This window comes from Leiobunum rupestre, chromosome 7, assembly GCF_980474605.1.
Source record: "Leiobunum rupestre chromosome 7, qqLeiRupe1.1.hap1, whole genome shotgun sequence".
Classification (NCBI taxonomy): domain Eukaryota; kingdom Metazoa; phylum Arthropoda; class Arachnida; order Opiliones; family Sclerosomatidae; genus Leiobunum; species Leiobunum rupestre.
Window position 1 is genome coordinate 26,448,962 of NC_143390.1, and position 27,913 is coordinate 26,476,874.

Here is a 27,913-nt window from a genome sequence, read left to right on the forward strand (position 1 = left end):
TTTTTACAAAAATTTATTAAAATATATAATGCCTAGATATTTACAAAACATAATAAAATCAATCGTAACGCAAAATCGTAATGAGTATCCGAAACTCTTGGCACTATTAATGTTTTCAAGGGTAATGTTTAGTTTAATCTCCTCGAAAAACACACGAATATTTGATTAAAACAACAAGCGTGAGAATGAATTAATGATGAGGATTCGGAACTGGAGGGGGTGTCTTCTACATATTTTACAGTAATGCCAAAGATTTAATCCACTGAAAAAATATTCAACGCCAATAATTTGGATCGTGAATAATTTTGTCCGCGTTGAAACTGTCTTATTAAGAACCAAATATACAGGCCTAAATTCACCTATGATTACGTTACAGTGTTCGCGTAACACCTATTTGACTAGGTAAAACAAAATTTACTGAGGTACATTAAATTTGATTCTTAATAGTGAATAATGCACCGGTTTTGGCAGATTTCTCTTTCACCCCCGTTAGAATAATCTTTGGACAGTTATGGAGATGATCTCATTTTCAATAGTAACTTTAACGTGCGCAAGATTTGTCGGTATGGAATGCCATTGGAGGGTCCGTTTGTTTCGTTGTTTCGAATTGGTTTCTTCTAAATAACGCGTTAGAAACGTTCGCTCATTCCCGCAAGGAATAAGTCTTTTTACATAATTAATACACGAATTTCGCGGTTGCCGTACGTCAGACGTATTCTTCGTTAGGTTTGACGTGTGACGTAGCCGCCGTCATCGTATCAGGAAGCTCCGCGATGTCCTTGAAAACACCCACTAAGTTTTGAAAGTTAGGACCCCAGTTAAGCAGATAGTCCCAACCCAGCATAGAACCGTTGGGTGGCTTGTACGAAGAAAGGTTGCTGAGGTCATCGTCAGACGCCACCAGGGTACTAAGAGAGCCGCGAAAAGAATCGAAGCCATCGTAATTTTTGGCAGAGTCCTCGTCGTTTTCGTTGTCCTCCTCGGCTAGTTTGGAGAAGATCATGTTGCCCGGGCCGAAATCTCGGTGCACTTTGTCGTAATTGTTGTCGTATTCGAACTCGGAACAAGTGAAGGAATCATTTCCGCTTTCGTCCGTGGACGAATCGGGAGCTTCTAACAACTCGGTATTGGTCTCTAAAAGCTCGGCTAGTTTGTTTTTCTCCGTGTTATCGTCGCTCGAGGACGATACGGCGTCCAAGGTACTGACCAGACTGGAGTTTCTGGGCCGCGAATTGAGCCTCTCGATTTCTTCGGCCGTAAGCCCCAGTGACATCGCGGCCTCCTTCTTTTTGCCCACCGTCTGCGGGCCCGACCGCATGCTGCTGGTGCTATGGCTCATATTGCTGACGGGACTGTTCAAACTCCTTTCGGAGTTGCTCATAGGATCGCGCAGCTCTTTAGGACCGACTCCTTGCGACGTGGCCAAAAGGGCTGTCTGCAGAGGTTTGCCACTGATGTCTTGCAAAGTCAATATGCGCGGCGTTTGTTGCGAAAGTTCGCTGGATGGGCTGAGGCGCGCCAATGGCGTGTTCTGCATTTTCAGGACTGAAGGGCTCTCCCTGGGAACGGCGGAGTTGGGACTTTGGCGCAAAATGTTCCGAGGGCTTTCGCGAATGGGACTAGCTTGGAAACTGCGAGGACTGTGACGATGGTTGTGTTTATGGAAATTTGGCAAATGAGGATTGGCTTTGTATTTGCGAACGTTACCGTCTCGGAAACCTTTGTAGTGATAGACTATGTCGATGTCGGATGGGGCAATGCTGCTGGCGTTCTCCAGGTCGTAGTGTTCCGGCGGCTCCGAGTCCAGCCCGTGCACTCCGTATGAACTCGACGACTTGACCGGCTCCGGCATCGGAGGCTCTTCCATTCGAGGAATAGCCGTGATGGGGGATTTGTTAATAACTTCTCTCTCTATGATGTCTGGTCTTTGAGGCCTTTCTATTTCGCGATCCTTCATTTTCTTTGGCACCAAATCCTGAGGCATGTGACTTCTAAGAATATCTTCGGGAGAGCCATCCGGATAACCCGAGTCAGTATGGCCCCTCTGCGTATCGCTCGAGCCAGCCAGAAAAGCTCCACCCGGTTTCAAATGACCAGGTTTGTCGCGACGCATTTTTCGTTTGCGGAAGACGATGAAACTGACCAAGATAACCACGATTAAAATGGCAAAGAAGACGATGACCAAGATGACGCCGATGCCTAGAGGGTCTGTTTGCGTCAAACCCAAACCGAGCACGTCGTCAGAGCATGCCCGTTGAGTGGCCGATCCGTGCGGGATGACGTCGAAGAAACTGTTGCTCCAATTCATCGCTTGCGCTTCTCCGTTCAAAGTTATCATTTGGAAGCAACCTTGGAGGCCTGTAAAAAAATACGAATTTACATCGAGGGAATCTTTGTTAAAAGTCAAAAATGTATCTATATTTACTCGGAATGTCTCTGTTGTCAGTCAAAACTGGTTCTTGAAGTCCACCCAAAGTCAACGACGTTAGATAGGGGTCAAGAATGTCGGTAACTGCTCCCGAACTATCTCGGGCCAGCTCGCACAATCGGTCATCAATGGATATATTAACTTTGGAACCCCTCTCTTGTCCCTGTCTCAACTCGAAGGAATGCCATTCACCGTCGCTGATTGAAACCGGGTTCTCCAGAATTTGGATGTTATTCAGGGCTACTTTGGTGCCTCGTCCGAAATACAGTTTCTTATCTCTCAACTGCGAAACATTTGATTCATTAAATTCCGTATTATTTGATACCGGGGAGTTAAAGAATTATTTATAGGACTTACGAATATAACGCTCAGAATTTCTTCGGTAGCAGCGGAGAGTATGGCACCATTCGACGATTTCGTTCTGAATTTAAAAGTTAAATGTTTGGTCCTTGGGTCCGTAGCGACATTGGTCGCTCTTCTCCACCTGTGATAGCTACTGGATCCCAATTGAATTCTATTATACTTTTCCTTTGGAATGAGTTCCAGGAAAGAGTTACCACCATCCAATGAAAACGCCTCCAAAGCTATTGAAAAGTTAACGTATTAGCTTGTGTGTTTTTTTTTTATAAACTAGGATCTCGTATACCTTCGTTACAATTGGGAGCCGCTAAACCAGAAGCGCAAGTACAACTGAAGGTGTACCATAAGTCTTTACATGTGGCACTTTCACCGCATATTCCACCGACATTGTTGACAATGGTTGAGCTTCCGCTACTCGAAGTAGTACAGACTTCCGCTTTACGACCGCAAGTAGGAGTGACGTGCAGAGATTTCACCGGGTTTTTCAAGTCCAACTGGCGCCCATTCACCGAAACGCTGTGAATACAGCCAACGAAGTCGTCGGATTCGATTTGACCAGGCCTTTCCAATAACGCCTCAACGGACGGAACACCTCCCACAAAAAAGGGATTTTTGTCGAAGTTTAGGGACCTTGGGAATGGTTTGAATTTATTAGTTTTACGAATTATGCGCGGTATTGTAAAACAGTTTTCCGCGTATTAATTTGAAATGAACGTATACCCAGTGTGTCCGACGATGGAGTAAGAACAAGAAGCGTTGTCGTGCGCGCAATCTTCGCAAATTTCTCCGAATTGACTGCAATCCGCTACGGACAGAGAAGCGACCCTTCCGTTTCGAATGAAGGTGACTTTGTGCCATTGTCGATCGGAAACTATTTTGTCTCCTCTGACGACTGCTATAGCGGTTCTCGAACCACCGAACGAAAATTTCGGTCTGCCATCGACTAACTCTAAAGCCACGAAATCGGATCGCCCACCAGCTTGAGGTCCGTAATTGTAAAACAACAAGCTATTCCGTTTGTTGGTAGCGAAAGTAATGGACAGGTCGTTGGTTGATGGGTCCAGGGACGGGAATGCCATGTAGGAATACATCTTGAACCCAAAAGTGGATTTTTCGCAATGACGGCCGAAGAAATTTGCTTCGCACGCGCATTCGTAACCTTTAATTTTCAAAAGAAAGATGTTAGGCTTGTTTGAGTTTCCCCCCTCAATTCGTCCCGATAACTTACCTGGCTTCTTACTGACGCAAGATCCACCATTTTGACACCTGTTGGGTCTGCAACTGTCGGAGGCCTGTTCGCACAACGTTCCTCTGAATCCTGGGCGACAAAGACAGAAGAAAGATCTATCCGGTGCTTCTTCGCAAGTACCTCCGTTTTTACAAGGAGAACTGCTACAGGATTCTTTCCTTTGTTCATCGCATCGTTTTCCTTCGTACTGAGGAGGACAGACGCATTCGAAATCGAGGCCGTCGTGTTGGCAAGCTCCTTTATTAAGGCAAGGATCCGGAGAGCAAGGGTCGTTTTGGTATTGGCACAAGTTGCCCGAGTATCCTCCCGGACATTCGCAATGGAACTGGCGACTGACGGTTGGAGAGGTAAAGACTAGCGACGAGGAATCGATTATGGACAAGGACTCCTGGAAGTCCAAGTAGGTTTGGCACGTCGCTCCGTTTTGGCAAGGTACGTTGTCGCAAGGGTCGTAACCGATGACGACGTTTTTACCCTTACTGATGACGTGTTTTCTCTCTTGGAGGAGAGATAATACTTCTTCCGGTTTGATGTAAGTTTGGCGAGTAGTTTTTATGGCTAGAGTCATTTCGATGTGATCGTTGACGGTTGTAATACTGTATAAAATTGGAAAACCCACGGACTGCGAAAGAGAAAAATGTGATTTTAGTCATACATTATAATCGCCAAAGAATGACCTATATCTTACCTTAAAAACGTCCGCGAGTGTTTTCTGAAATAGTTCAAAATCGTTGTTCAAGAACGCTTCGGCGGATTGATTCAAGATACGAAGGGTGACACTGTTGGTCATAGTTTCGTTTTCGAAAGAAGCGAAATTCACTTGGACCGTCGACGTGACGTTGGGATGTTTACCATCGTTACCCTTGACAGTGATGGTGTAATTGCGGGGGTTCTTGATTCGGTAGACGTGCAGATCGCATTTGCTTGGGATTTGGAATACGGAGCTGTCACCTCTAACGATGGAACATTGGAATTGTCCGGTGACGTCTTGATCTAAGGGATGAACGTTGGCTACTTTTCCTCCGGGGAAAACGTCGTTGTACATCCACACTAAAACCGTGAGGCTTCGAGACGAAGATGGGCTGTCGTTTTCGTCCATGACGATGATTGTGATTGGATGACGTGACTTTCGTTGAGGAACCCCGCTGTCGTGCACTTCTACCGTCAACACGATCGACGGCGTAGCTTCCCGATTCAAACTTTGCATCGTTCTGACCAAGCCGGAATGTCTGTCCACTTCGAAATAGTTTTTGTATTCTCCGCCGACAAGGAAGTACGTGAAAGGCGCCCCGTTCGGTGGTAAATCTCTGTCCGTGGCACTCAGTACCATGACGCTCGTGAAAGGCGGTTCGTTTTCCATGACGTATCCCGTTACTTCGGGCGGGTCGAAAATCGGCCCGTTGTCATTGACGTCGTCCAATACAACAGTCACCATGGCGGTTCCAGTTTGAGGCGGAATTCCACCATCGATGGCTGCCACTGTGATATTGTAATAAGGAATAGTTTCTCGGTCCAACGTCGCCGCTGTTTGAATGGAACCGGAGTTGGGATCAATGCTGAATGTCGATTTGGAATCGTCAATAATGGAATATAAGAACTGATGGTTATTTGGGCGAACGTCTTTGTCGGTCGCTACCACGCTAATCACGTGGGTGCCCGCGGGAGCCGCTTCGGAGACCCTAGCTTCGTACAACTCTTTTGAGAAGACGGGTGGATCATTTCCGTCTTGAATGCTGATCACGACTTGGGCTTCGTCGGTATCGTTTCCTCTGATACTTCCGTAGTTTTTGGCCATCACTGTCAAAACGACTCTGGCTTGCGATTCCCTGTCCAAATTCCTCGAAACCGTCATCACTCCAGTTTTAGGGTTAACTTTGAAACCTTTATCGTTGCTACTTCCGACGAGAAGAAAGAAAACTTCCCCTTCGCGACCGCTGTCTTCGTCGGTAGCCTGCAGAACCCCGACTGTCGTCCCGGTAGGCGAAGATTCGCTGACGGTAAACTGGAAAACTTGCTGTACGAATTTGGGGTAAAATTCGTTTTTACCCGTAACGTGAATGGTCACTTTGGTGGCGCTGTATTGCGTAGTCCCCGGATTGGCGGCGACAACTTCTACTTGATAGAGATTAGTTTCTTCGTAGTCGAACTTTATTTTAGCCCTCAGCACTCCGGTTTCACTTTCGATGACGAAGGATTCCCTGCCCGAGCCAGCGACCAAGGAGTACAAGATGATGGCGTTCTTCTTGGAGTCGGCATCCTTAGCGGTAATTCGGGTAACGAACGTTCCAATGGCTTCGTTTTCGCCGATGTAAGCGTCGAAGGAGCTCGAATTGAACAGTGGCGCGTTGTCGTTGACGTCCGAAACCAGAACGGTCAACATGGCCGTGGTCTGCTTGGAGTAGAAGCCGCCATCGGTAGCGGTGACGTTCAAATGGTATTCCTTTATAGTTTCGTAGTCTAAAGACTTAATTAACGTAACTATTCCCGTCGTTTTTCCGATGGCGAAGGTTTCGCTCTCATCACCCGATATTATCGAATAGACTACTTTGCCATTCAAGCCACCCGGATCAGCGTCCGTCGCGGAAACAGTGGCAATCTCCGAATAGAGCGGTTCGTTTTCAATGATGGAGACTTGGTAGCTCAAAGCCGCGAAAACGGGACTGTGCCCGTTCTCTCCCGTCACAACGAACGTTACTTTGGCTTCGGCGGACTTGGGAGGGATTCCTTTGTCGGAAGCGGTGACGTACAGAGCGTAATACTTTCCACGATGTCCCGGAAGTCTAGTCGTCACGCTTACCCAACCTGAAATGCATTAAATTTAAGTAAAACATCGATTCGTAACTACTTATCTGTATACGAATCAGTTACTTACCAGTTTGACTATTAACCGCGAAGTATTCGGTTCCGTTTCCACCAGTAATCATGTATTCGATCTCGGCGTTTACTCCGACATCCTCTTTGTCTTCGGCCAATAGCTTCAATACGGAGAGACCTACGGACGCCGTGTCCGGTACTGGTGACAGGTATTCCTCTTTCTCAAAGACGGGAGCGTTGTTATTCGAGTCCACGATGTTGATGACTACCATAGTTTCGGCTGATAAGGGCGGTTTGCCGTGGTCAGTAGCCATGACGTGCAGCGCGTGTTGATTTTCCGGAGAGAATCCTCGCGAAGTTCTACGATATCGCAACGACTGTTTACTCATTACTTCGCCGCTGGACGGGTCTATTCGAAAGTAATCCGAAGGTCTTTTCAACGAATACGAGATGACCGAATTAGGTCCGGGCTTATCGCGATCACTGGCCGAAACCCGACCCACGAAAGCCACTGGCGCTTGCAATTCCGGAAAGTTGAAAGTGTGAACCGGAGTGTTAAATTCGGGGGTGTTGTCATTCAGATCTTGAACCGAGATGGTCAATGGCGTTTCCGCTCTCCAGGAACCGTCGACGGCGGCGACCTTCAACAAGTACTCGTCCTTAATTTCGCGATCGATCCAACTGGCAACCGTGACGTTACCCGAAACCGGATCTATGTTAAATTTACTGCCGGGATTTTCGGTGAAGCTATAAACGGCTTTGGCGTTCGACTCGATGTCCCGGTCGGAAGACGTCACTTGGATGACGAAAGTACCCACTGGGGCATTTTCGGTTACATTGACGCTAAAAAGACGGGTAAACCGCGGAGGATTGTCATTCTTGTCCAAAACCGTAACGAAGATGGTAGCCGTACCCGTTTTTTGAGGAGTTCCGTGGTCAATAGCCGCTACTACCAATTGGTACAGCTCGATTTTCTCGCGATCTAAAACCGCGTTGGTTTGAATCTTGCCCGTTTTCGAGTCAAGTTTGAAAGGATTCTGTCCGTTTGTGGGAGAAACGAAAGTGTAGGTAATTTCTCCATTTTCCTTACTGTCCGCGTCCGTCGCTTTGACAGTTAGCACCAGCTGAGGCGGATGTTGTTCTTCACCGACACTAGCGTTGTAATATTCTTGTTCGAACAGGGGAGCATTGTCATTGCTATCGCCAATCTCGATGTCGATACGGGCTGCGCTTGCCAAAGACGGATTATCGCTGTCGCGGGCTTCGATCCAGAGCTCGTATTTGGGGATGGTTTCGTGGTCCAGACCACCGACTATTCGTAGTTCACCGGACTCGGGGTCGATCTTGAATGGACTGGTAGGGCTTCCACCAGCGATGCTATATTTCACGATGTCTGTCTTGGGTGACGTAGCCGACACCGTCGTAACGTACACGTTTTCGGAAGACTCCGGGAAGCTGAAACTGCGGACGCCAGGACGGAATGTCGGGAAAGCTTTACTTCCGCTTAGGAATACGTCGACCAAGGTACTGGACGACAGTGGTGGATCGCCGTTGTCAGTGGCAAATATTTCCAAATGGTAGCCCTCCTTTTTTTCCGATAATTTCTGTACTAGTTTAATTATTCCGGTGTCTTGGTTGATTTGGAATTTGTCGGCGTCCATTCCACTCAGATGGTACACTAGACGTTTATTTAATCCAGCGTCGGGATCCTCTGCTTGAGTACCCAAAACAAAGTGTCCTAAAAAGTAAAATAGAATATGAAGTATGAAACTTTGTTTTAGCATGTTCAACTTGTTTTAAGTTTGGCTAGTAATCTAAGAGATGGCGCTAGTGTTTCCACAAACAAACATTTCTTCAAACCTAAGAAATAAGTCGATTTGGGACCTATTTCGAAGCGATGATTTTATTTTCAAGTTTTTTAAAACTACACTCAAATCATAATGGTAAAAAGGTCGCATATGTTTTGATATTTTTTAATAAAAATATTTAATATTAAACAAAAAATGTCTGTTTCGATTAAAGTTTCATTTTTATGGTGGAAGACCTAATTTTTTTTTCAATAGATTTATCGTAAGGTAGGGTAACTTTCGCTAGTTAGGTCGCAAACCAATCGGTGCACGTGTCAGCAGATTATTTTTTGATTTATAAATATACCCCCTTTAAAAGGCCACACCGGCGTTTGAAAAATTCGGCCCGAATTTAGCACGTGGTAGCAAATACGACCAATCATATTCTGGAAACTAGCGCGTGAAACATGTCAAATTCAAACGCCGGTGTGGCCCTTTTAAGTAGTACAAAGGTGAGTACAAAGGTCATATACGTCCATTGGGAAATCGAAGCACTGACTTTTGAAATTGTGTTTCAAAATACTGCCTTATAAAATCTTAAAAATATGGTTTATAAACAAGTAAACATCCCGGCGCAGTACAATTTCTACGCTTTGAAGTCGTTACAACTTTTTTGGTAAAGTTAATTTTTAGAGTGGTTTTTCATTAATTCCAAATCAACAATAAAATGGCCCACTTCTTTTTGTTATTAGTAAAAATTTGGCAGAAGGTGGGAGGAGGAAGGGGGGGGGGGTATAAAGAATAGGTGACTGCTCATGAGTATCCCATTGTTTTTCTTGGTAATAAAGAGTTGCTTTTGGGGGGGGGTCTTCAAAATAATATATTCTTTGGGACGATAGCTAAGATAAAATAAAGAGGGGGGAGCAAAAAAGGCTCGGGGAGGGGGGAAAACGAACTGGTCTTTTTAGAAATTTCGCTCACGACTACAACATTTTTCAAACAACTGTGGCAGACACCCTGACGCAAAATAGAATTATCTTGAAAATCAGCGCCTTTTCCACATTCATTATTTTCAAAAACCCCACGAAAAAAACTAAACGAAACTTTCTGGCTCCGTAAATCTATCAGCGGAGTAAAGACAGCCACGACAAATTCTCGTTACGCGCCTGGTACAAACTTTACCGGACCCGCGCCTATATTACTTCCTGCCAATTGTTGGCTTCATTTTGATTGAAATCGAGAGATAAGCCGAAACAATTTGTATATTTCTTTTAATATTTTTGCGTTCAAATAAATATTTATATATACTTATTAATATGAACAAGAATTGATTTATATTTAGGGAAAATTACTATTTTGAGACTATACGCAGGCATCACGGTCTATTCTCCCCCTCCCGGTATGAGGGGGGGGGGGAGTAGAGGCTTGCGCCGCCGCCGCCAGTAATTTTGAACGCGCTGATCGCGCCGCCGCCGATTGTTCGGAAGACGTCACTTTTAGGGAGCCAATGAGGTACCGAGCTGAGTGGATTTTTGTTAGGGGGAAGAAGCTTACTGTTGGAGCGCGAGGTGGATTAGGCGCAACGCAAAAATCGTCTAAGTATAAATATATTTTGGGCATTAATATGACCGTAAATTTAATGGATGGATGTAATTTACGAAACGAATATTTCGTGGCAATATTGTCAACATTCCTCACGGGCAATCCAGTTTTTTGGCAATGCCCCCTAAATCTAGATTTTAAATTATTACTGCCAGAAGTTTATTATGCTATAGAAATAGAACTTGTATTTTCGAATGTTGGAGGCAGTTTTCGATAAACCACTTAAACTATAATTTTAATTTTATTTGTCAGTCAACAATTCAATTTTAAGTCGGCTCAGTAGCACTTTTTCCAGTAAATTTACGTGGCGAAAGCCACTCGAATTAAATTCTGAATTTTTTTTAAATCCAATAAATAAATATTATCCTACACCTATTCAGTAGCGATACCAGGTAGGCAATGTCCCACCTTTATACAGTGGCGTAGACAAGGGGGGGTTCCGGTTCCAGACCCCCTTGGGCCTACCTTCAAAAGCACTAAATTTCCACCCCCTTCTCGACCCCTCTCTTAACATTCACATACTTCGACCCCCCCCCTTTGGCGAATTTCTGGCTACGCCACTGCCTTGATATTTTAAAGCTGCCCCAAAAATCCTAACAAAAGAGACACATAAATTTTTAAATAATTAAGTTTTTGGGATTAACTTTAAAATTGCTACTGAAATTCAGTGCAGTGAGCATAGAAATTAGAAATTCGAGTATCAATCACTATATTTGGTTAGACTTAGTTGAGCTAAATTCCTACTAAGAAGTCAAAAAACTACAGGGAGCCCTACTTAACTTGTCCTGTCTGACCAAAGTTTCCCAGCTACGTCACTTTACATCTTAAAATCCGGTCGCTGCCATTGGATACTTATCTCGTAAGAAATATTTTATACACTTCTGATACTATCAATTTATTAATTTTCTCGCAACGACTATTTATGACGGGTAGCACCGCTGTGTTTTAACCCCATTTTCCCAAACAACTGGCGTAAACAGGTCTATTGTAAGCTAAGCCGGGAGGTTTTCTGTAGCTGCGGGTGTTGTGGTATCGAATTGGCGAAAAAGGGACGCAATTAAAGTGTTCCCCGCTGCAATGAGTAATTGCCACAGCCGTCTTTTTTCAAGTTCCCCTTATTAAAAACGATTATATAGGAAGGTAGAGAAAAAAATGTCTTTCTAATTGTCCATTGTAGCCAAAAGAATTTTTTTAAGAATCCGATTCTTGGGTGAAATGAGTGTCGACGAACTTTGCCAGTTTAATGGAGATTTTGCTTCCAAGGAGCGTTACGTCTAAGATATTTTAAGCCTACTACAACAGAGTAATATTACTTTGTAGCTTCGGCCATCAACGCATCATCGGGGCAAGGTTTTTATTTATTTGAAAAAGCACATAAGTAACTTATTATCGATAAGTATGACAAGTAGGTTTAGTTTAGAATAGAGCATTGCTAGTGTCTAAATATGCTCAAGGTGAAATATGCTATCGAACCTAATTTCTGAGTTATTGTCCAATTTCGGTTTTTTAGCATCTAGAGCATTTCTAGTGTCTAAATATGCCCAAAGCGCAGGGCCGTGCTTAGAGGTCTCGCGGCCCCGGGCGAAATGCATGGGCGAAACTGACCAGGAGACATCCCGAAGTGTAACCCACCGATTTTGTTCAAACTCGGGGGATTGGTAGACCTTCATGTATCATGAAAAATCCTAAAGGGAATTTATTCAATGGGCAACCGTTTTGCCATGGCAACGAAAAATGTTTTTGACAACACAAAATATTAAATTTTCCCATTGAAAATAACATGGGATTTTGACCTCAAATTGATCAACAGTTGATCAATTTTGATGTTTTTTTGGTCAATTTTAATCTATTTTTTTCTATTTTTGGCATTTTCGAAATTTTGAAATTTGTTAAATTTTTCACAGGTAGAGGTCGGGGACGGTTAATCATTATCCATGTTTAAATTGATTTTTTCGGGAAAAAAATGTAAACAAAGAAATTTACCAGTTAATATTTCGGAAAATGATTAAAAAACATTATTATTCGGAAAATTTAAGCTTTTTATCGAAAAAAAAATTAATCGGATAATACAGAAATATAAATTACTTGATCAAAACGTTTTACGAATAATTTTGAGACCTTATCTATAGAATAAAAGTTAACCATCCCCGACCTCTATTCACAGGGGGTCCTAGGAATCGGTCAGAATCCCATGTTATTTTCAATGGGAAAATTTCCATTTGTTGTTGTCAAAAACATTTTTCGTTGCCATGGCAAAACGGTTGCCCATTGAATAAATTCCCTTTAGGATTTTTCAAGTTACGTGAAGGTCTATCAATCCCCCGAGTTTGAACAAAATCGGTGGGTTACACTTCGGGATGTCTCCTTGTGAGTGTAGCGGCCCTCCTTGGAGGATAAAGGTGTTTCTGGTCGAACGTCGTTTAGTGCTGCCATTACCGAGACAAATTTAGAACTAGAGAACCTATTTTCTTGGTTTTTACACCAAAGTAACAGCGGAGCAAATGGGATAAATTTACATTCATTTTAATTCCGGAAATTTTAAAATTTTACCAACCAAATGCAAATTGCAAACGTAATGATGTTTTTTCAAAGTTGATACAGTAATTGTGTCTCTGTTAGTACTTGAAATCCATTTTTGAATTAGTTCTAAATTAACATTTCTCTTCCCAGGCTTAGGTACCGGATAAAAAGTTATGTTTTTGTGATATCGCGAATCACTTTTACATTTATCGTAACGACAATATTTTCCAATAATATTTAATTAAACGTTAAATTTTAAAGCTGGTTTCACACTCGACGGAAAATTAGCTGCGTAAAGTTGAACGTTAGCGGTATATCGAATGGGAACCTATTTTCAGCTCGGCGTTTATTATCGTCTTTCCGGCATATTTGTGAAACCAGCTTACCTCTTACAACCGGCGTCAACTTCAAAAAATATAAAAGCAGACGATTGAGACGAATTCTCACCCAAAATCAAATTCCAAATAAATTTCTTCACCACTAGATGTCATTAAAAACGTACGTTTGACCAAATAGGCCACTCCCCCTATCCCGCGCTTGTTTATATTACCGCCTATGCTAGAGGTATCGTATTATAAACACTTTTATCCTCCAAGATACATCCCTATGGTAAAATTTTAGCGGCCCTGGGCTACCGCCCGGCTCGCCCCCCTCCCCCCCCCCCCCCCCCCCAAGCACGGCCCTGCCAAAACGAAATATACTATCGAACTTAATTTCTGAGTTATTGCCCAATTTAGGTTTAGTTCAGCATAGTGTCAGGGGCTAGTAGTCCACACTTTGAAGCTCTCTGGCGCTCTTTTAACTCATCGTAGGAAAATGGGAAAAAAACAGGCATACTTCTCAACTCACCCCTACAACTCCTTAAAATGTTTGCATAACCTTTTGAAACACCCTGTATTATTTAAAACCCCTTTCAATTTCTCTTGACTATTAGGCTAAAAATTTAACTAAAAGCATAAATTCTGCTAATAATTGTTACAAATTAAAATTAGTAGGTAGAAAACGCGTAAGGATAACGTACAGGCTAAACAGTCTGTACATAACAAACCTACGTCTACAGTTTTAAGTCGTATTTTAACCATAATTGATCGAATTTATTTTAATGTTAAATTAGCCTTTATATATTCTTTTCGTGATGACGTCATTCTGTAATGACTCTCAATAACATATTTTAGAGAAAAAAACCAATAATACTATAAACTTATGGCGTTTCATCACGTCTTTAAAATCCAATGTTTCTACGTTAGTTTTAAGATTACTCACTAGATGGCGATAACTTATTCTTCTTCTTACTAGTCAATTTTGAGAGAAATGAGATTTTCATTTCTTGAGAGAGCAATTAAAAAATTTATAATTGGCATTGAAAATAGCTAATAATTTACTTTACCGAAGTAAGGCTCGTTTTTTATTTTGAAAGTGTTTAAATTTTCAAAAAGCCATGTTTACTGCTGACGGCAGTGATTTCTCAGGCACCGTGCCATACTTATTATTATGTTATTTATGATAAAAACGTATTTATCACCTTATTGTTTTAAATTTTAAGATACTCGCGACTATCTCAATTTTTTTTTAAGTTTATCGATTGCAATTACCAAAGGATTTAGGTTGTGGAGAACGCAAGCGCAGAATGTAGGTTGTTTACTGTTTATTTGGGGTATTTCTAGGTCTAGCGTAATAATTCTTGCATAATTTTAAACGTGTTTAAATTTCACTTACCAGCCAATGCGTCTTCGGGGATGTGAACCACGTATCTACTCTCTGCGAATTTTGGTTGGTTATCGTTTTCATCACCAACCAGGATAGTCAGGGTTGCCGTCGCCGAGTGTTGCGTCAGTAGACCACTGTCACGGACCACCAGGAGCATCGTGTACAAGGAGCCTTCCTCTCTGTCCAGAACTGTCTTTGTTAGAACTGTGCCGCTGGCAGGGTCCACTCTGAACAGATTGTCCTCGTCCAGCCCTTCCAGTGAGTACCTGATCAAATATTACAATTCTGTTTGGTATTTTTTGAAATTTAATGGGTATACCGGATATGCATTCAGATACTAAGAATATGGGGTAGTGACATTTGCTTCTGGTACCATTCTCGCTTTTTAATAACAAAATGTAATTGTAATGTAATTGTATTTTAATGTTATGAATCTTACTTAGTTTTTATTTTCAAAATGAAATAACGAATTATTGCTATTTTGGAAACTTGAATTTTAAAAGTATTTTTAAATGAAATATTGCTATTTAAAAATATTTAAATAAAATATTGCTATTAAAAATATTTAAATGAAATATTGCTATTAAAAATATTTAAATGAAATATTGCTAAAATATTTAAATGAAATATTGATATTTGAAAATATTTAAATGAAATATTGATATTTAAAAATATTTAAATGAAATATTGCTATTTAAAAATATTTAAATGAAATATTGATATTTAAAAATATTTAAATGAAATATTGCTATTTAAAAATATTTAAATGAAATAATGCTCTTTAAAAACATGAATTTTCAAAATATTTAAATGAAATAATGCTCTTTAAAAACTTGAATTTTCAATATATTTAAATGAAATAATTGTCTTTAAAAACTTGAATTTTCAAAATATTTAAATGAAATAATGCTCTTTAAAAATGTTTAAATGAAATAATGCTCTTTAAAAATGTTTAAATGAAATATAGCCATTTAAAAATATTTAAATGAAATATAGCTATTTAAAAATATTTAAATGAAATATAGCTATTTAAAAATATTTAAATGAAATATAGCTATTTAAAAATATTTAAATGAAATATAGCTATTTAAACATATTTAAATGGAATATAGCTATTTAAAAATATTTAAATGAAATATTGCTATTTAAAAATATTTAAATGAAATATTGCTATTTAAAAATATTTAAATGAAATATTGCTATTTAAAAATATTTAAATGAAATATTTTTATTTAAAAATATTTAAACGAAATAATGCTTTTCAAAAACTTGAATTTTAAAAATATTTAATGAAATATTGCTATTTATAAACCTGAATTTTTATTGTTTTCTGTATAACTACAAACTTCGCTCCTGATTACAACGAGTTTTTTGTTTTATTATTTTAAAATGTCCTAAATGTCCAGCCTACGTGTAAAATAATCCTAGTAGCTCCACTGAGGATGGCCAGTGTGGAATAATGTCACGAAAATTCGAAAGTGGACGAGCTTTCGCTACCATGTTCGCGAGGATGTATTTAAAATTTCTGCTTTCCCATTTTCTTGGTATCTGAATTCATTTGTCGATGATACATATCACCATTTTATTTATAACTGTGACCTTGAAGGGAAATGGTTTTTAAAAGTCCTACTTTCAAATAAATAAGCGCGATCATTGCGAACACGGGCTGTCCATTATTATCTTTAACTTTGACCTTTGAGGTGACTTTTGAGAGATGAAAGGGTTATTTAATAGCGTATACGGTAAAAAAGACTGGGTTAGATGGGAGAAAAGGGTGATGATGGTGGCCTTTCGCTACAGAGATGACGCGAAAACCACTTATCCGGCCGGGGGCAATAAGATTAAGGGTTTCGGAGACACTGAGCGAAATATCCCGACTGATTGACCGTTTTATCAAGGACAGGTCCTTAAAGTACTTAGGACGTTTCCATCCCAACTCATTAGTACGTATTGGCAAGTTGGTCTTCTTAACGTTGACATTGGCTACTAGCGACGCTGCTACGCGTAAATCCCATCTAGAATAAGAAAGGAAGATAAATTCCTCACAGGCGCTCTCTCTCGGATTTATGTCCTCTTTCTATCTGGCTGTTATCTTACTTTCGGCGGACCATGCCTGAGAACGACTAAAAATAAATACTTCCCAAGAGAGAGAAGAAATGTGGGAGAAAGAGGTCTTAACCTTCGACTAGTTTTCCCCACAAAAACCAAATCCCTTTGATATGAGAAAATATCCGAGATGACATCTAGACTGGCGGTGCGTCGAAAGTGGGTTCTCTTCCCCGGGCCACCGACGAGGGCGCATTTTTCTATTTCTGAACGCCCTCCCCACCCGCTCTCGAAAGCTTACGTTGCCCCTTAATTGACAGTTTAAGTCGAAGCCAGAGACCCGAGTTCTCTAGCCTTGCCTCCGGTATTAGCTAACCTTCTTCGCTGATAAATCTGGGTAAAGACGTTCTAGGGCAAACTGATGGCCGGCGTGTCAACTATTGGTATTTATTAAAATGGGCGGGTGAGGCTTTTTTTTGGGGATCTTTGGGGGGGACTAAGATTTTTTCTTTCTCCCGGAGGTTGAGGCTACATTATATTCACCCCATCGGATTTGACATCCTGTCACAGATATTTCTCAAATCCGAGTGTACTTCGACTTTGACCGTGTCCGTTGGCGATGGATTTTTTTTTACTTATGATCGAACAAGTGGGTTTTTAAGAGCCACGGCGATTTATTTTTTGACATTCCGCGATATTTTTTAAGCTCTCCCCGCCTGTCAAACGACATCGAGTGTTTATAGCCAGAATACCTTTTCACGTTTGTTCGCCATAAATATTGAGTATCGTTTTGAAGTTGTATTTGTATATTCTGATTTTTTTTTGGTATGGCGTTTCTAAAGAAATAAGAAGTCAATAAATTATTTATTTCTGGTGTCGTAAGTATTTATCTGGGTGTTGATTTGAAATATGCCTCAATAGATCGATTCACAATATTTAACGGACGACTTTAAAGGGGTAAAATTCATCCGAGGTAACGTGGTGATGGCGTTATTTGTTAGTAGATGGAGCTCTGATAGCAACATAACGTCATAATTTTGATTTTCAACGATTGGTTGGAAGTTTTCAGTTTTTAGAGGAGAACGGTTTTGTCGATATTTAAAATACAAAATTATCTTCCCTGATTGGATAGTTTAAAATTGTATTACAGTGCCATCTATGGCGGAGAGTGTTAACTACTGTTAAAATTAATTGTGAGTTTAAATTACAAAAATTATATATTTTTAATAAGAATTTAAAGTACTATAATTTAGTAATTAATTAAAAACTTTTAAAAAAAGTTTATTTTTCATAAACTTTATAGTGTCGCCATCTACCTCAAACATTATTAAATAAGAAGGTACCTCGGGTGGATTTCGCCCCTTTTTGCATATTTCCCTGAAGGCAATATGTGAATGCGTCTCTAATATAGCGCGATGTTTCTGGTCTAAATTTAATCTACGGAGGAAATTCGATTGTCTTAAGGTAAACGCCAAATTTCGAGATAGAATGAATCTGAATTGCACGGCTATTTGTACACAGGACCGTTCGAGGCAAATTATGTAATCGCGGGGCCCTTATCACTGAATTTCTACAAGGTGATGGGCCCCTTTGGTACCAAGCTACTAAAAAGCGCCCTTTTCCGAATGGCCCCGGGAATTTCGCACCACTGATTGTACAAACCCCATCTCCACAGAAAAATCATCACTTACATTCCCATACGAAATAATAGAAATAAAAAACTATGATATCTTCAATTTTGAAAAAATGTCGTTTACTAGGGTTTGACATGGAACTACACTAACCATTAAGGGGGTAACTTAAGTGAAGAAGGACCAAAATTGATAACAAAACATCTTCTGGTTAATATTTAATTCGAGTGTTTTCTAACGCTTAATTTTGGGTAGCTCTCAATAGACTGTATCTGCTTTTTACGATCGCGTAGTTTCTAAGGCGTGGGTTTTAGTGGCTATTAAAGCTTTTTATCAGTAGTTTTGTAACAATTTTTCCTCCGGCAATACGCGGTGACTTACGCGCCATCTATAATCATAGAAGAGAAACGCGTAATTTCCCGCCGTAGATGGCGCCAGAGTAAATACTGAAGTGGCGTATTGAAGTGAAGTAGGATTACGACGCGGTTGATGATCGGAACGAAGGTCTCCCCGCTCTTTAGCCGCTGTCTTAGACATAACCGGTCTATCAGAGGCGATAAAATACGGGTCGTGTCCCTCCCGAGTCGTCGAGAGACATATGTCGCGACCATTAACCGGGGACGTATCCGAAAAGTACTTTAAAACCCGCGGCCTCATTTTAAGTTCTACGAGGCCCCTTCCGTACGTAGGAGGTCAAGAGAGTGACTGGTGGAAGGTTGCCGATCAGGGTCAAAGTTGGGTGGGTGTCGCGTCGTACCTGAGCAATCCGTTGCGTCCAGTGTCGCTGTCGGTGGCGGTGACGCTGATGACCTCGGTCCCCGCCGGCTGGTTCTCCATCACTGTCACCGTGGAATGGGCCCTCTCGAAGACGGGAGGGTTGTCGTTGACGTCGCTTACCACCACTATCACCGTTCCAGTCCCCGTCTGACGTGGAGAACCTGCGCAAATATATCGAATAAATATAAAAGTTAGCGTTCCATTCCGCTAGCTTTAATAAGAGTGATATGCCGGATTATTTATTTCAAGTTTCCGTTTCGTGGACTCGAGTTCCTCAGCGGAAAATTGATTTCGATTATACTGTCCTCGAAAAAGCAGAAATTGCGAATTCATTTATTCAGGGACCATATACGATTCGAATCTTTAATAATGTCTCATTTAAAAGCTTATTTAACACCCAGTATAGATTATTTTGTTAAAAATGTTTTGAGCGCAGCCATATTTTCAGACCACCTTTTGGCGGGTTACTAAACACCATAGATACCTTACGCTGCACACGGGCCCGTCGGAAGAACATGGAAGAGACATCTAACAGAAGACCCATATTTTCTGGATGCGCTATGTAATAGCAAAAGTTACAAAGGTGTGACACTTCCTATTCTACACATGCAAAAGTTTTACTGAGAGCTATTCACAAGACCGACTGCATTACGGGCTTCGTCGCCGTTTTGCGTCCGCTTGCTAACGCGTCACACGTAGCCTTTGACAGAGCCTCGCTACGGCGAGAATTTCTTCTCGTGATGACGTCTCAGTAAAATATTTCAAAAAGTGACAAACTTATGGAACACTATTATAGACTTATGGTAATAGTGTCGTCTATCGGTGACAAAAATTAGTATTTGGGAAAAAATAACGTGGTAGGTTAGGCCTAATAATGTTGATAGCTCTAGAGTTACGCGGATTAGAAGTCACGTGTTATTTTTTTCTGCTTTTGCATCCAGAAAATACATGCTGTCTGCTAGTTGTCGCTTCCGCATCAGTCGCTCGTAGAATTGTGGATCTATAATATTTAATATATCTATGCTATGGGACGCATTTGGGGCTGGAAAATAAACGTCCAAATAAGTCTTCGTGCGGGAGCTCTTTATCGTAAATTTTCGGTTTTGGAAAGCATGGTATCTCTTTTTACATTTCTCCAATTTATTTTCTAAACGTGGTTTGGCTGGGTTCAAACCGTAGTTCGCTTTTTGTTCTCAATTTGACAATGATGGAGGAAATAGCCAGAATTTTTTTCAACTTTACTCCTTTCCTAAGCCTTTCTTTTTTGTAACTGAGAATTTTTTTTTCTCTGTTCGGTATTTGAGAGAGCCAGTCCTGAGGCGGGTTTCAGTCGAATATCGAAGCGGCGTATCTAATCCGATGTTAACTGTCAAATTTTGGGTACTTTGTTTTACTTTTCCAACGGGCCATACATTTATATATTTCCGCCACGCAATGGTCTCTTAGAGCCGGCTAACGTACAACGTAATCCCGAAATAATACTTGGAAAAAATTTGCTCAATCTTTTTATTCCGTCGAGAATTATGTCCCATCTGCCCGTAAGAGCCACGAACCTTATCCGAGATATCCTTTAATCTTGGAAGAAACGGACTTTACCATTTGCCCGCCTTTGATAAAACTGTCAGTTTATTTTCCGACCCGACTCTTCGAGTATCTCCGAGTTCTTTGTGGCCTCGAGTTTAAGAAGAAAGTATTACTTTGTATCCAGATGGCGTTGGGTATCAATAACGCGTTCAGCGTCGTTTGGGCTCGGTTTATTTCAAAAACGCCGTATCTTTTCCTACGTCTCTACGCGACTATTTTATACCCTGTCAAAGTTCGCGGCTTACAAACCGCCTTACAAAGAACGAAAAAACCTAACCCTGGCCTTCTAACATCTGACGAAAATCGTACTTTAAAAATTGCTAATTCCGAAGATTGAGAATAAGTTATTGGAGTTTGATAATGGATTTTTTTTTTCATAATATGTCATTGTGCGATAAATGTCGACTTGGGTGTAGATTTTATCCATTAGGCCTTTGTACTGATGAGTTCCAAATAGAACGAAACCGGTCTACCGTTGGAATTTCTGGCTATTTTGTTTAGTTTTTATGTAGTTTATTACTCGAAGATCTATTTGATCCGAGATTCGCGTTTTTTGTTTGCTCGAAGACCTATTGGTACGAGTTATTAGTAAGTTTTTTATTTTCAAATTTGTTTAGGATTTAGCTATATTATCCCTTTTAATTATGGACTAATCTACTTTTTCGCGTATTTTATCATCCTTTAATAACATAAACTAATTGCTTAAGCGGACTTAAAATAAGTGTTTATTTTTGGTGCCCAAGACTTAAATTGGCACCATCGACCGTATGTCGAAGCATTTCATTAAAATCACTCATACGTCGGTATTACAGACCGCCAAGATTTGGAATTTGACCAATACTATCGATATTTCGATAGCAGCCTCTTCTGCACACGCGTATTGTAATTTTTGACTGATCATGATTTTTTGGTCATTTTTGATTTTTACAGAATAGCCTCCATGTTACTTCATGGTTTTTTATATTGAAGTTTTTAGCAATACTCATTAACCATGGTTTTTAAAGAGAATATAATAATATTTAATAAGAACATACAAATATTAATATTTTGTCCGAGGAAAATCATTAGCCAAATTAACCCAGTAAATTCTATTTGAATTTTGTTTTTCCATAGATAAGAAACTTAGTCGTCTAAAAACTGGCGTATTTTTTTCTCTAAGAGATTTTCCAGCCTGTTAAAACTGATCTTCGGCTAAAATTGGAAATATCTATCCGGAGGATCTTTAGAATTCTGTTTCTTCTTCGCCTTATACAGCGAGTGGTCCAAGGCTAGTGACCCGCGCTGATCGACTGCCTATTATCGGTCAACCGTTATTAATTTTGGACCGCATTCCCGCGAACCGCCACGGCCGAAGATGATAAAAAAATGCTGAAATACCTATATATATATATATATATATATATATATATATATATAAAAGAAACGCGTTGTATCTATGGTCGGATGCCATCCGGAAAATATCGGCCTTTTTCTTTCGGACAGATTTTTAATTAGAAAATTTCCGTTTTCCAGTCGTAGTTTTTGGGGAGTAGTTTGAGTCTGACCCCACCGTCCAAAGGAAGATACAATTTTTTTTCTTTCGTATCCTCGAAGATAGGAAACTTGTAAGGGCAGCAAAAAAATCATTTTTGCCAAAATCGAGTTTCTTACGCTACTCAGACAAAATATTTTTTTTTCTCAGTGAAAGCCGAGGGGGACTCCCTGGGTGATTACACGTAATACGCCTAAAAGTTTTCTCCAAGGGTGCGTGTAAATTTCGCTTTTGAGGGTGTATTTGAAAATATTATTAGGACTTGGAGGCTCCTTTCACTATCGCTGGAGGTGGGGTCCTTTTGGAATTTATCTATTTTGTTCTTTGGATGATAAGTCGTGAAATAAACCCAATTTTGTACGGTGCATTATACGCTCATTTTTCCAGATCTAAATTGAATCGTGTTATTGGTATAATTTGAGCTTTGAAATTTATAATTGAAAAATCTGTGTGAAATTCTATTAGCTCCTCCTGTTCCGTTCGTACCTCGTGCTAACAGATCCGGACAATCCCGTTCTGGAATTTTTCTACCACAAATTTCAGGAGAATTTCGGGAAAATGCCGATGTGGCATTTTAAGTTGGATTCTATTTACTGTTTTGTTGTATAATTTTTCGTTTTATCAAGCCATAATGAATGGAGTAAGGCAACTCACAAAGGAGAGTACCCGAGGTGTTTATTGCCGATTTTGTTCAAAGTCGGGCGTAATGTAGACCTATATGAGATATAAAATTTCCCAAAAGGAGACGTTGCACTACCCATCGATTTGCTATGGAAACCGAAAATGTTTTTGATCACTTAAAACAAAAAAATCTCCATTTAAAAAAGCATTTAATTTTTTCGGTTTCACAGGGTCCTAGCTACGAAACTTTAAAAAAACATTAAAATCACGAAATGGGTAATTTGGACTACATTTAGGTAAATTTCATCAAGTTTGGGTAAATTGGAACAATTTGGTGGTAAAATTGTAAGACTTTTTGGGTAATATAAGGAAAAAATATTATTTTTATTCTAAGTGGTCAAAAACATTTTCGATTGCCATGGCAAATCGAATGGGTAGTGCAACGTCTCCTTTTGGGAAATTTCATATCTCATATAGTATTACATTACGCCCGACTTTCAACAGAATCGGCAATAAACACCTCGGGTACTCTCCTTGTCAGTTGCGTATTGGAATAAAACGTGTTTAGCGAAGTAGGACAGCTCTTCATTTTAGTATTATCTCTCTCTAGTAACTTTTAAAGAGTTTAGAGACTGACCAAAGTCATTCACGGCGACTATAGCAGAGTTGGGAGGTATTTTAATATTTTTTCGCGAAGTCAAAAGATGCCAAAAATGAAATGTAGTACGCTTGTAAATTTGTAATGTAGAAATAGAATGTTGGCATTGGACCATTGGTAAGCGCGCCCCAGTGTAGTCGCGCGGTTTAGTGTAGGTTGTATATGAGTCCTTGGAACGAAGGGGGATCGATGGCTGGGCCTCTGCAGGCAATCATCGAACTGTCAACGACGATTCATTGCCCAACAGAAATATCTTCCCCATTTTTTTAATCAGCTCTTCTTTGGGGGGAGGCGCGCCTGTATAAGAAATGGCACCGCGTCTTATCTGACAGTTAAGCTAAACTACGTGATCGGGTGCAGTTTGTGCTAGATTTAACTTGAACTCGAAGTACAACGCGTCTCTACGCGCTAAAATTTGCTTGGATAGTGTTAGTCTGTTAGATGCAATATTTTGATCTCAAACTTCAATATAGTTAAAAAGATCTGACTTTGAAGGTAGCCGTATTGAGTTCTCTAACTTACCGGAATCCATGGCCAAGATTGTCAGGATGTATTCGAATTGTTTCTCTCTATCCAAGGACTGCTGTAGGAAGATTTCGCCCGACGAAGAATTAATCCTGAAGAGAGACTTATCCCCGTCTTTGATGAGGTAGTGTATGTTGTTGTTGGGCAGTAGATCCGCGTCCGTACCAGTCACGACCAGCAAAGAGACTGGCGAGGTGGCCACCGCGTTCTCCATGACATGCACTTCGTAGGGGGAGTCTAAAAAAGTTGGTGGGTTATCGTTCACGTCCGTCACGCTGATGGTCACTGTGGCCGTGTCTAGTCGGATGTCGTTACCGCCATCCTCCGCCTGCACGGTCAAGATGTAGCGACTCTTTCGTTCGTAATCCAAGTTCTTGCTGACCCGAATGATACCCGTGTCTTCACCGATGGCGAAATCGTGGTTGGAATCACCCGCGATAATGCTATACCGCACTTGACCACTTAATCCCTCGTCCTGGTCGGTGGACGACACCTGCAGGATACTGACACCGATACTGGCGTTTTCCGACACTGATCCGCTGTACTGTTTGGGGTCGAAGACCGGGTTGTTGTCGTTTTCATCCATGATATTCACCAATATCTCTACCGAAGACATTTTGGAGGGATGACCGCGGTCCTTAGCCACCACCGTCACCGCGTACTTGGACTTCATTTCGCGATCCAAGGGCCCGTTTACCCGCAAGAGGCCGTCGATGGGTCCCACGGTGAATTTGTTATCCGACTGAGGTGCCAAACTGTATTCCACGTAGCTATTCCTCCCTTCGTCCCTGTCCACCGCTTTTACCGCCATGATGACCGTGTTAGGAGGGACATTCTCCAGGACGGAGGTTTCGTTGGGAGTGACGAATTCGGGTGCCATGTCATTCGCGTCTTTGAGGATGATGGTCACTTGCACCGTACTGGTGAGGCGTTTCTCGGGCGGCCAAGCTTGATCGGTGGCGCTGACGACCAAATTGTAGAAGGACTGCACCTCTCGATCCAGAGCTTTCTCGGTGAAGATGGTTCCGTTGCTCGAGATGTGGAAGTGCTCTTCCTCGTCGCCTTCCACGATTTTGTAGACCACGTGTCCATTATCGCCTGTAGGATAAATTAAAGGGTTTCAGAATCGCCCTGATGTCAAGAGGGTTTAATATAAGGGTATCGTACCAGAATCGAGATCGGTAACGCTGACTTGTAGAACGCTAGCACCCACCGTTACATTCTCCAAAATCTCGTCGTTGTAGCTCATGGGATCGAACAATGGCGCGTTGTCGTTCAGATCCAGAACGTTAAAGTATACCGTCACGGTACTCGTGAGGGAGGGCTGACCAGAATCCTGAGCTTGTACCACGAAGATGTAATGTTGAACCTGCGTTATAGTTTCAAATTAAGTCCTTAGATAGTGGAGTAAAAATAAAACAACGAATTACGAGAGGGCGCTGTACGCTTCAACCCGTTTTGATCGCTCTTCGTGAGTCGTTATAGAAGAGCCCATTGACGGGGAATTGCCAGCGTACGCCCTCCGAGGATATAATATCGACGATACTTTCTCGTAACTGGTTTAATTGATAACTTATTTTTCAGGGTCACCGCTCAATTTCGAGTGATTAAATTAAAATAATTAAACACGTGTGGCGAGATATGAAAAGATCGGTAGCCTCGAACGTGAACCCGACACCGCGCGCCTTCCCCCAAAACGTCTTCAACCTTCTTCTTAGACCCGGGCGCGTAACTAAGGAAACGATAGGGGCAATTAGCCCCGATTAAGTAAGAAGGTAAGAAGCGGAACTCCCTCTGCCCTTACATCTCGCTCGGTTTAGCTGACTAATTGCTCTCCTATTATTGCCGCTCGTCTTTTTAAATTTATGGACTCGTTTGTTTGCGGCAATTACCATCGTAGCTATCCCCGTCTCGCGATGTACTCCATCTCCGAAACGTGAGCCATTCCCTCAAAAAAGGCTTCGCGGGCGGCGCCGAGCCCCGGTCACGTTTGCCGCCGAGTCCAAGAGAGAGAAAGACTTCATTCATTATCCAGTCCCACGAAGAAAGGGAAATGTAGCCTCGGTTCGAACCAATTAAATTTTTTTCGGCTATGGTCAACGTTAAGCCACTATATCCCTTTAGTAACCCCATTAGAATCGAATTTCAACCAATCTAACACCGTTCATTTTTAGATTTTTTGTCGAAGGTTTTTGTCGGTTCGCTAAAGTAAGAACATTTTTCATCCGAAGGGATTTGGAGAAGCGAAGTGACGGAGCGAAATTTGTATTCAAATTAATCATTGAGTTGGAACTCGCGCGTAGGCCCCTCTCCTTATCCGTTCGTTAATCAGTTGGCGTTTTGTTAATGTTCCTCTGTTCTCGGCGTTTGTAGAAAGAAGGAAAATTCAATTAGACGCGCTGTCTGATGGCGCTCGTTGTTTTTTACCTGTTCGTAATCAAGATGGGATGTCAAAGTGAAGACGCCGGTTTGGGGGTTCAGAGAGAAGACGTCGTTGCCCCAGTCGCTCAGGACGCTGTAGCTCATCTCGCCGTTGACGCCCACGTCCGCGTCGGTGGCGGTCACGGCGCCCACTTGCGCCCCTCTCTGAACGTCCTCCGGGATGTCGAACGAGTAGACGAACTCTTGGAAGACCGGTGGATTGTCATTCGTGTCCGTTACCTGTAATACCAAATTTAAAGGTTGAAAGACGTTGAGACGACTTTGATAAGAGACGCGTCATTACCTCGACTAGAAGGGTTGTCTCCGAAGACTGTATTTCGTCATCGGCTTTGATAATAACGCGATGTTGGGCTTGCATCTCTCTGTCCAAGGGTTCGTGGAGGGTCAAGACCCCGTTCTCGGCATCCAGGGCGAACTTCTTCTCTTCACCATTCCGTACGATAGTGTAGGAAACGCGACCTTCGATGTCCGGATCGTCGGCGGTGACGATGGCCACGGTATGTCCCGGCGGAGCGTCCTCGGAAAGGGAAAACTTGCTCAAAGTACTCGAGAAAACGGGTGGACTGTCGTTACGATCCAGTACGGTGATGGTCGCCTGTAAACGAACGAATCAAAGGTTACATTTACGTTCGCGAAACCATTCCGGGTAAGCTTAAAAACTTCCCCCTTTGGCGAAAAAGAAAAACGCGTCATCAAAAAGCGATTCATTTTAGTCGCGCGGACAGGCGATATATTTACATTTTTGCGTCGTGGGAAAATAGCTTCATCGCGGCCATTTTTTCGTTCTTTTCGCGGAACCCAAACATTATCCGAAACTCGAGGATAGAAAAAAATCTCTTAAAGGGGGATACGGCGAGGGGGGCGGAGTAAATAGCTTCTTCGGGATGGTACACATCCCGATATCGTATAATCTGACTTCTGACCCGCCATTTCCTTCACTTAAGATACGCGCAACCCTCCGAAAAAGTGGAGAAAAATATCAAAATGAAACCCGCGGCACGTATACGCGTTTTGCGGGTATTATAAACACATTTGAACGACCAAACGGGGCTGTACGGACGCGGGGTACCGTCGTACAATCCACCCTCACCTCGCCAAAAAAAAGTACCGAGACATCCACGATTCCGTATTTTCTTCCCCATTCATTGAATAAAAAATAAAATAGAATTTTAATACGAAAATGATAGTAGGTAGGGTATACCCCGCTACGTCGACACCGACTCAGTTCGAAGCTAATCCCGAGTCGGAACGTCGCGGACTTCACCCTTTCTCGCTACTTCGTAAGAAACGCCCGGTGAAAGGAAGCCAGTGCGAGGCTTAGCGCTCGTTCGAATTATAAAACTGGGGATCTAATGGGCGAATCACGATTTCCAAGTTACCGTGTGAGAGATTTGGCGCTCTAATGGTCCTGGCCGACCGACACACGACTAATAGGCCGATCCCCGACGGAAAAGAAGGAAGGCAGAGAGAGAAGCGCTCGTAATTAAGGCTCATCAGCCTTCGTCTCTCGGAGCGGGGGAACGAAGAGCCTTTTGTTTTTCGTCTTTCCGCTTCCGTTAAAGTAGAGTAACACGATTTGTACGTATTACAAGCCCCCTAATTTGTTTTATAGCTCAATTTTATACTCGGCT

General features: G+C 41.7%; 2 protein-coding genes across 2 annotated transcripts in view; one reads left to right on the forward strand and one right to left on the reverse strand.

Moving 5' to 3' along the window:
- Positions 1-27,129, reverse strand: LOC149935441 (cadherin-related tumor suppressor-like). The gene is made up of 15 exons (XM_090154896.1): positions 27,021-27,129; positions 26,566-26,877; positions 26,268-26,501; positions 25,008-25,209; positions 23,838-24,938; positions 18,902-19,082; positions 14,477-14,733; positions 6,910-8,589; positions 4,726-6,839; positions 4,017-4,659; positions 3,509-3,947; positions 3,075-3,418; positions 2,786-3,012; positions 2,426-2,711; positions 1-2,358 (listed from the first exon to the last, which is right to left on the reverse strand). The coding sequence occupies exons 2-15, from the start codon at positions 26,638-26,640 to the stop codon at positions 707-709; spliced, it is 9,435 nt and encodes a 3,144-aa protein (XP_090011022.1). The 5' UTR covers positions 26,641-26,877; positions 27,021-27,129; the 3' UTR covers positions 1-706.
- sgl (UDP-glucose 6-dehydrogenase sgl) overlaps positions 14,651-27,913 on the forward strand; it is a 93,608-nt gene continuing 80,345 nt past the window's right edge. Inside the window, exon 1 of the mRNA XM_090154899.1 lies at positions 14,651-14,725. The gene's annotated coding sequence lies outside the window, so the exon portion shown is untranslated. The remainder of the gene's footprint in view (positions 14,726-27,913) is intronic.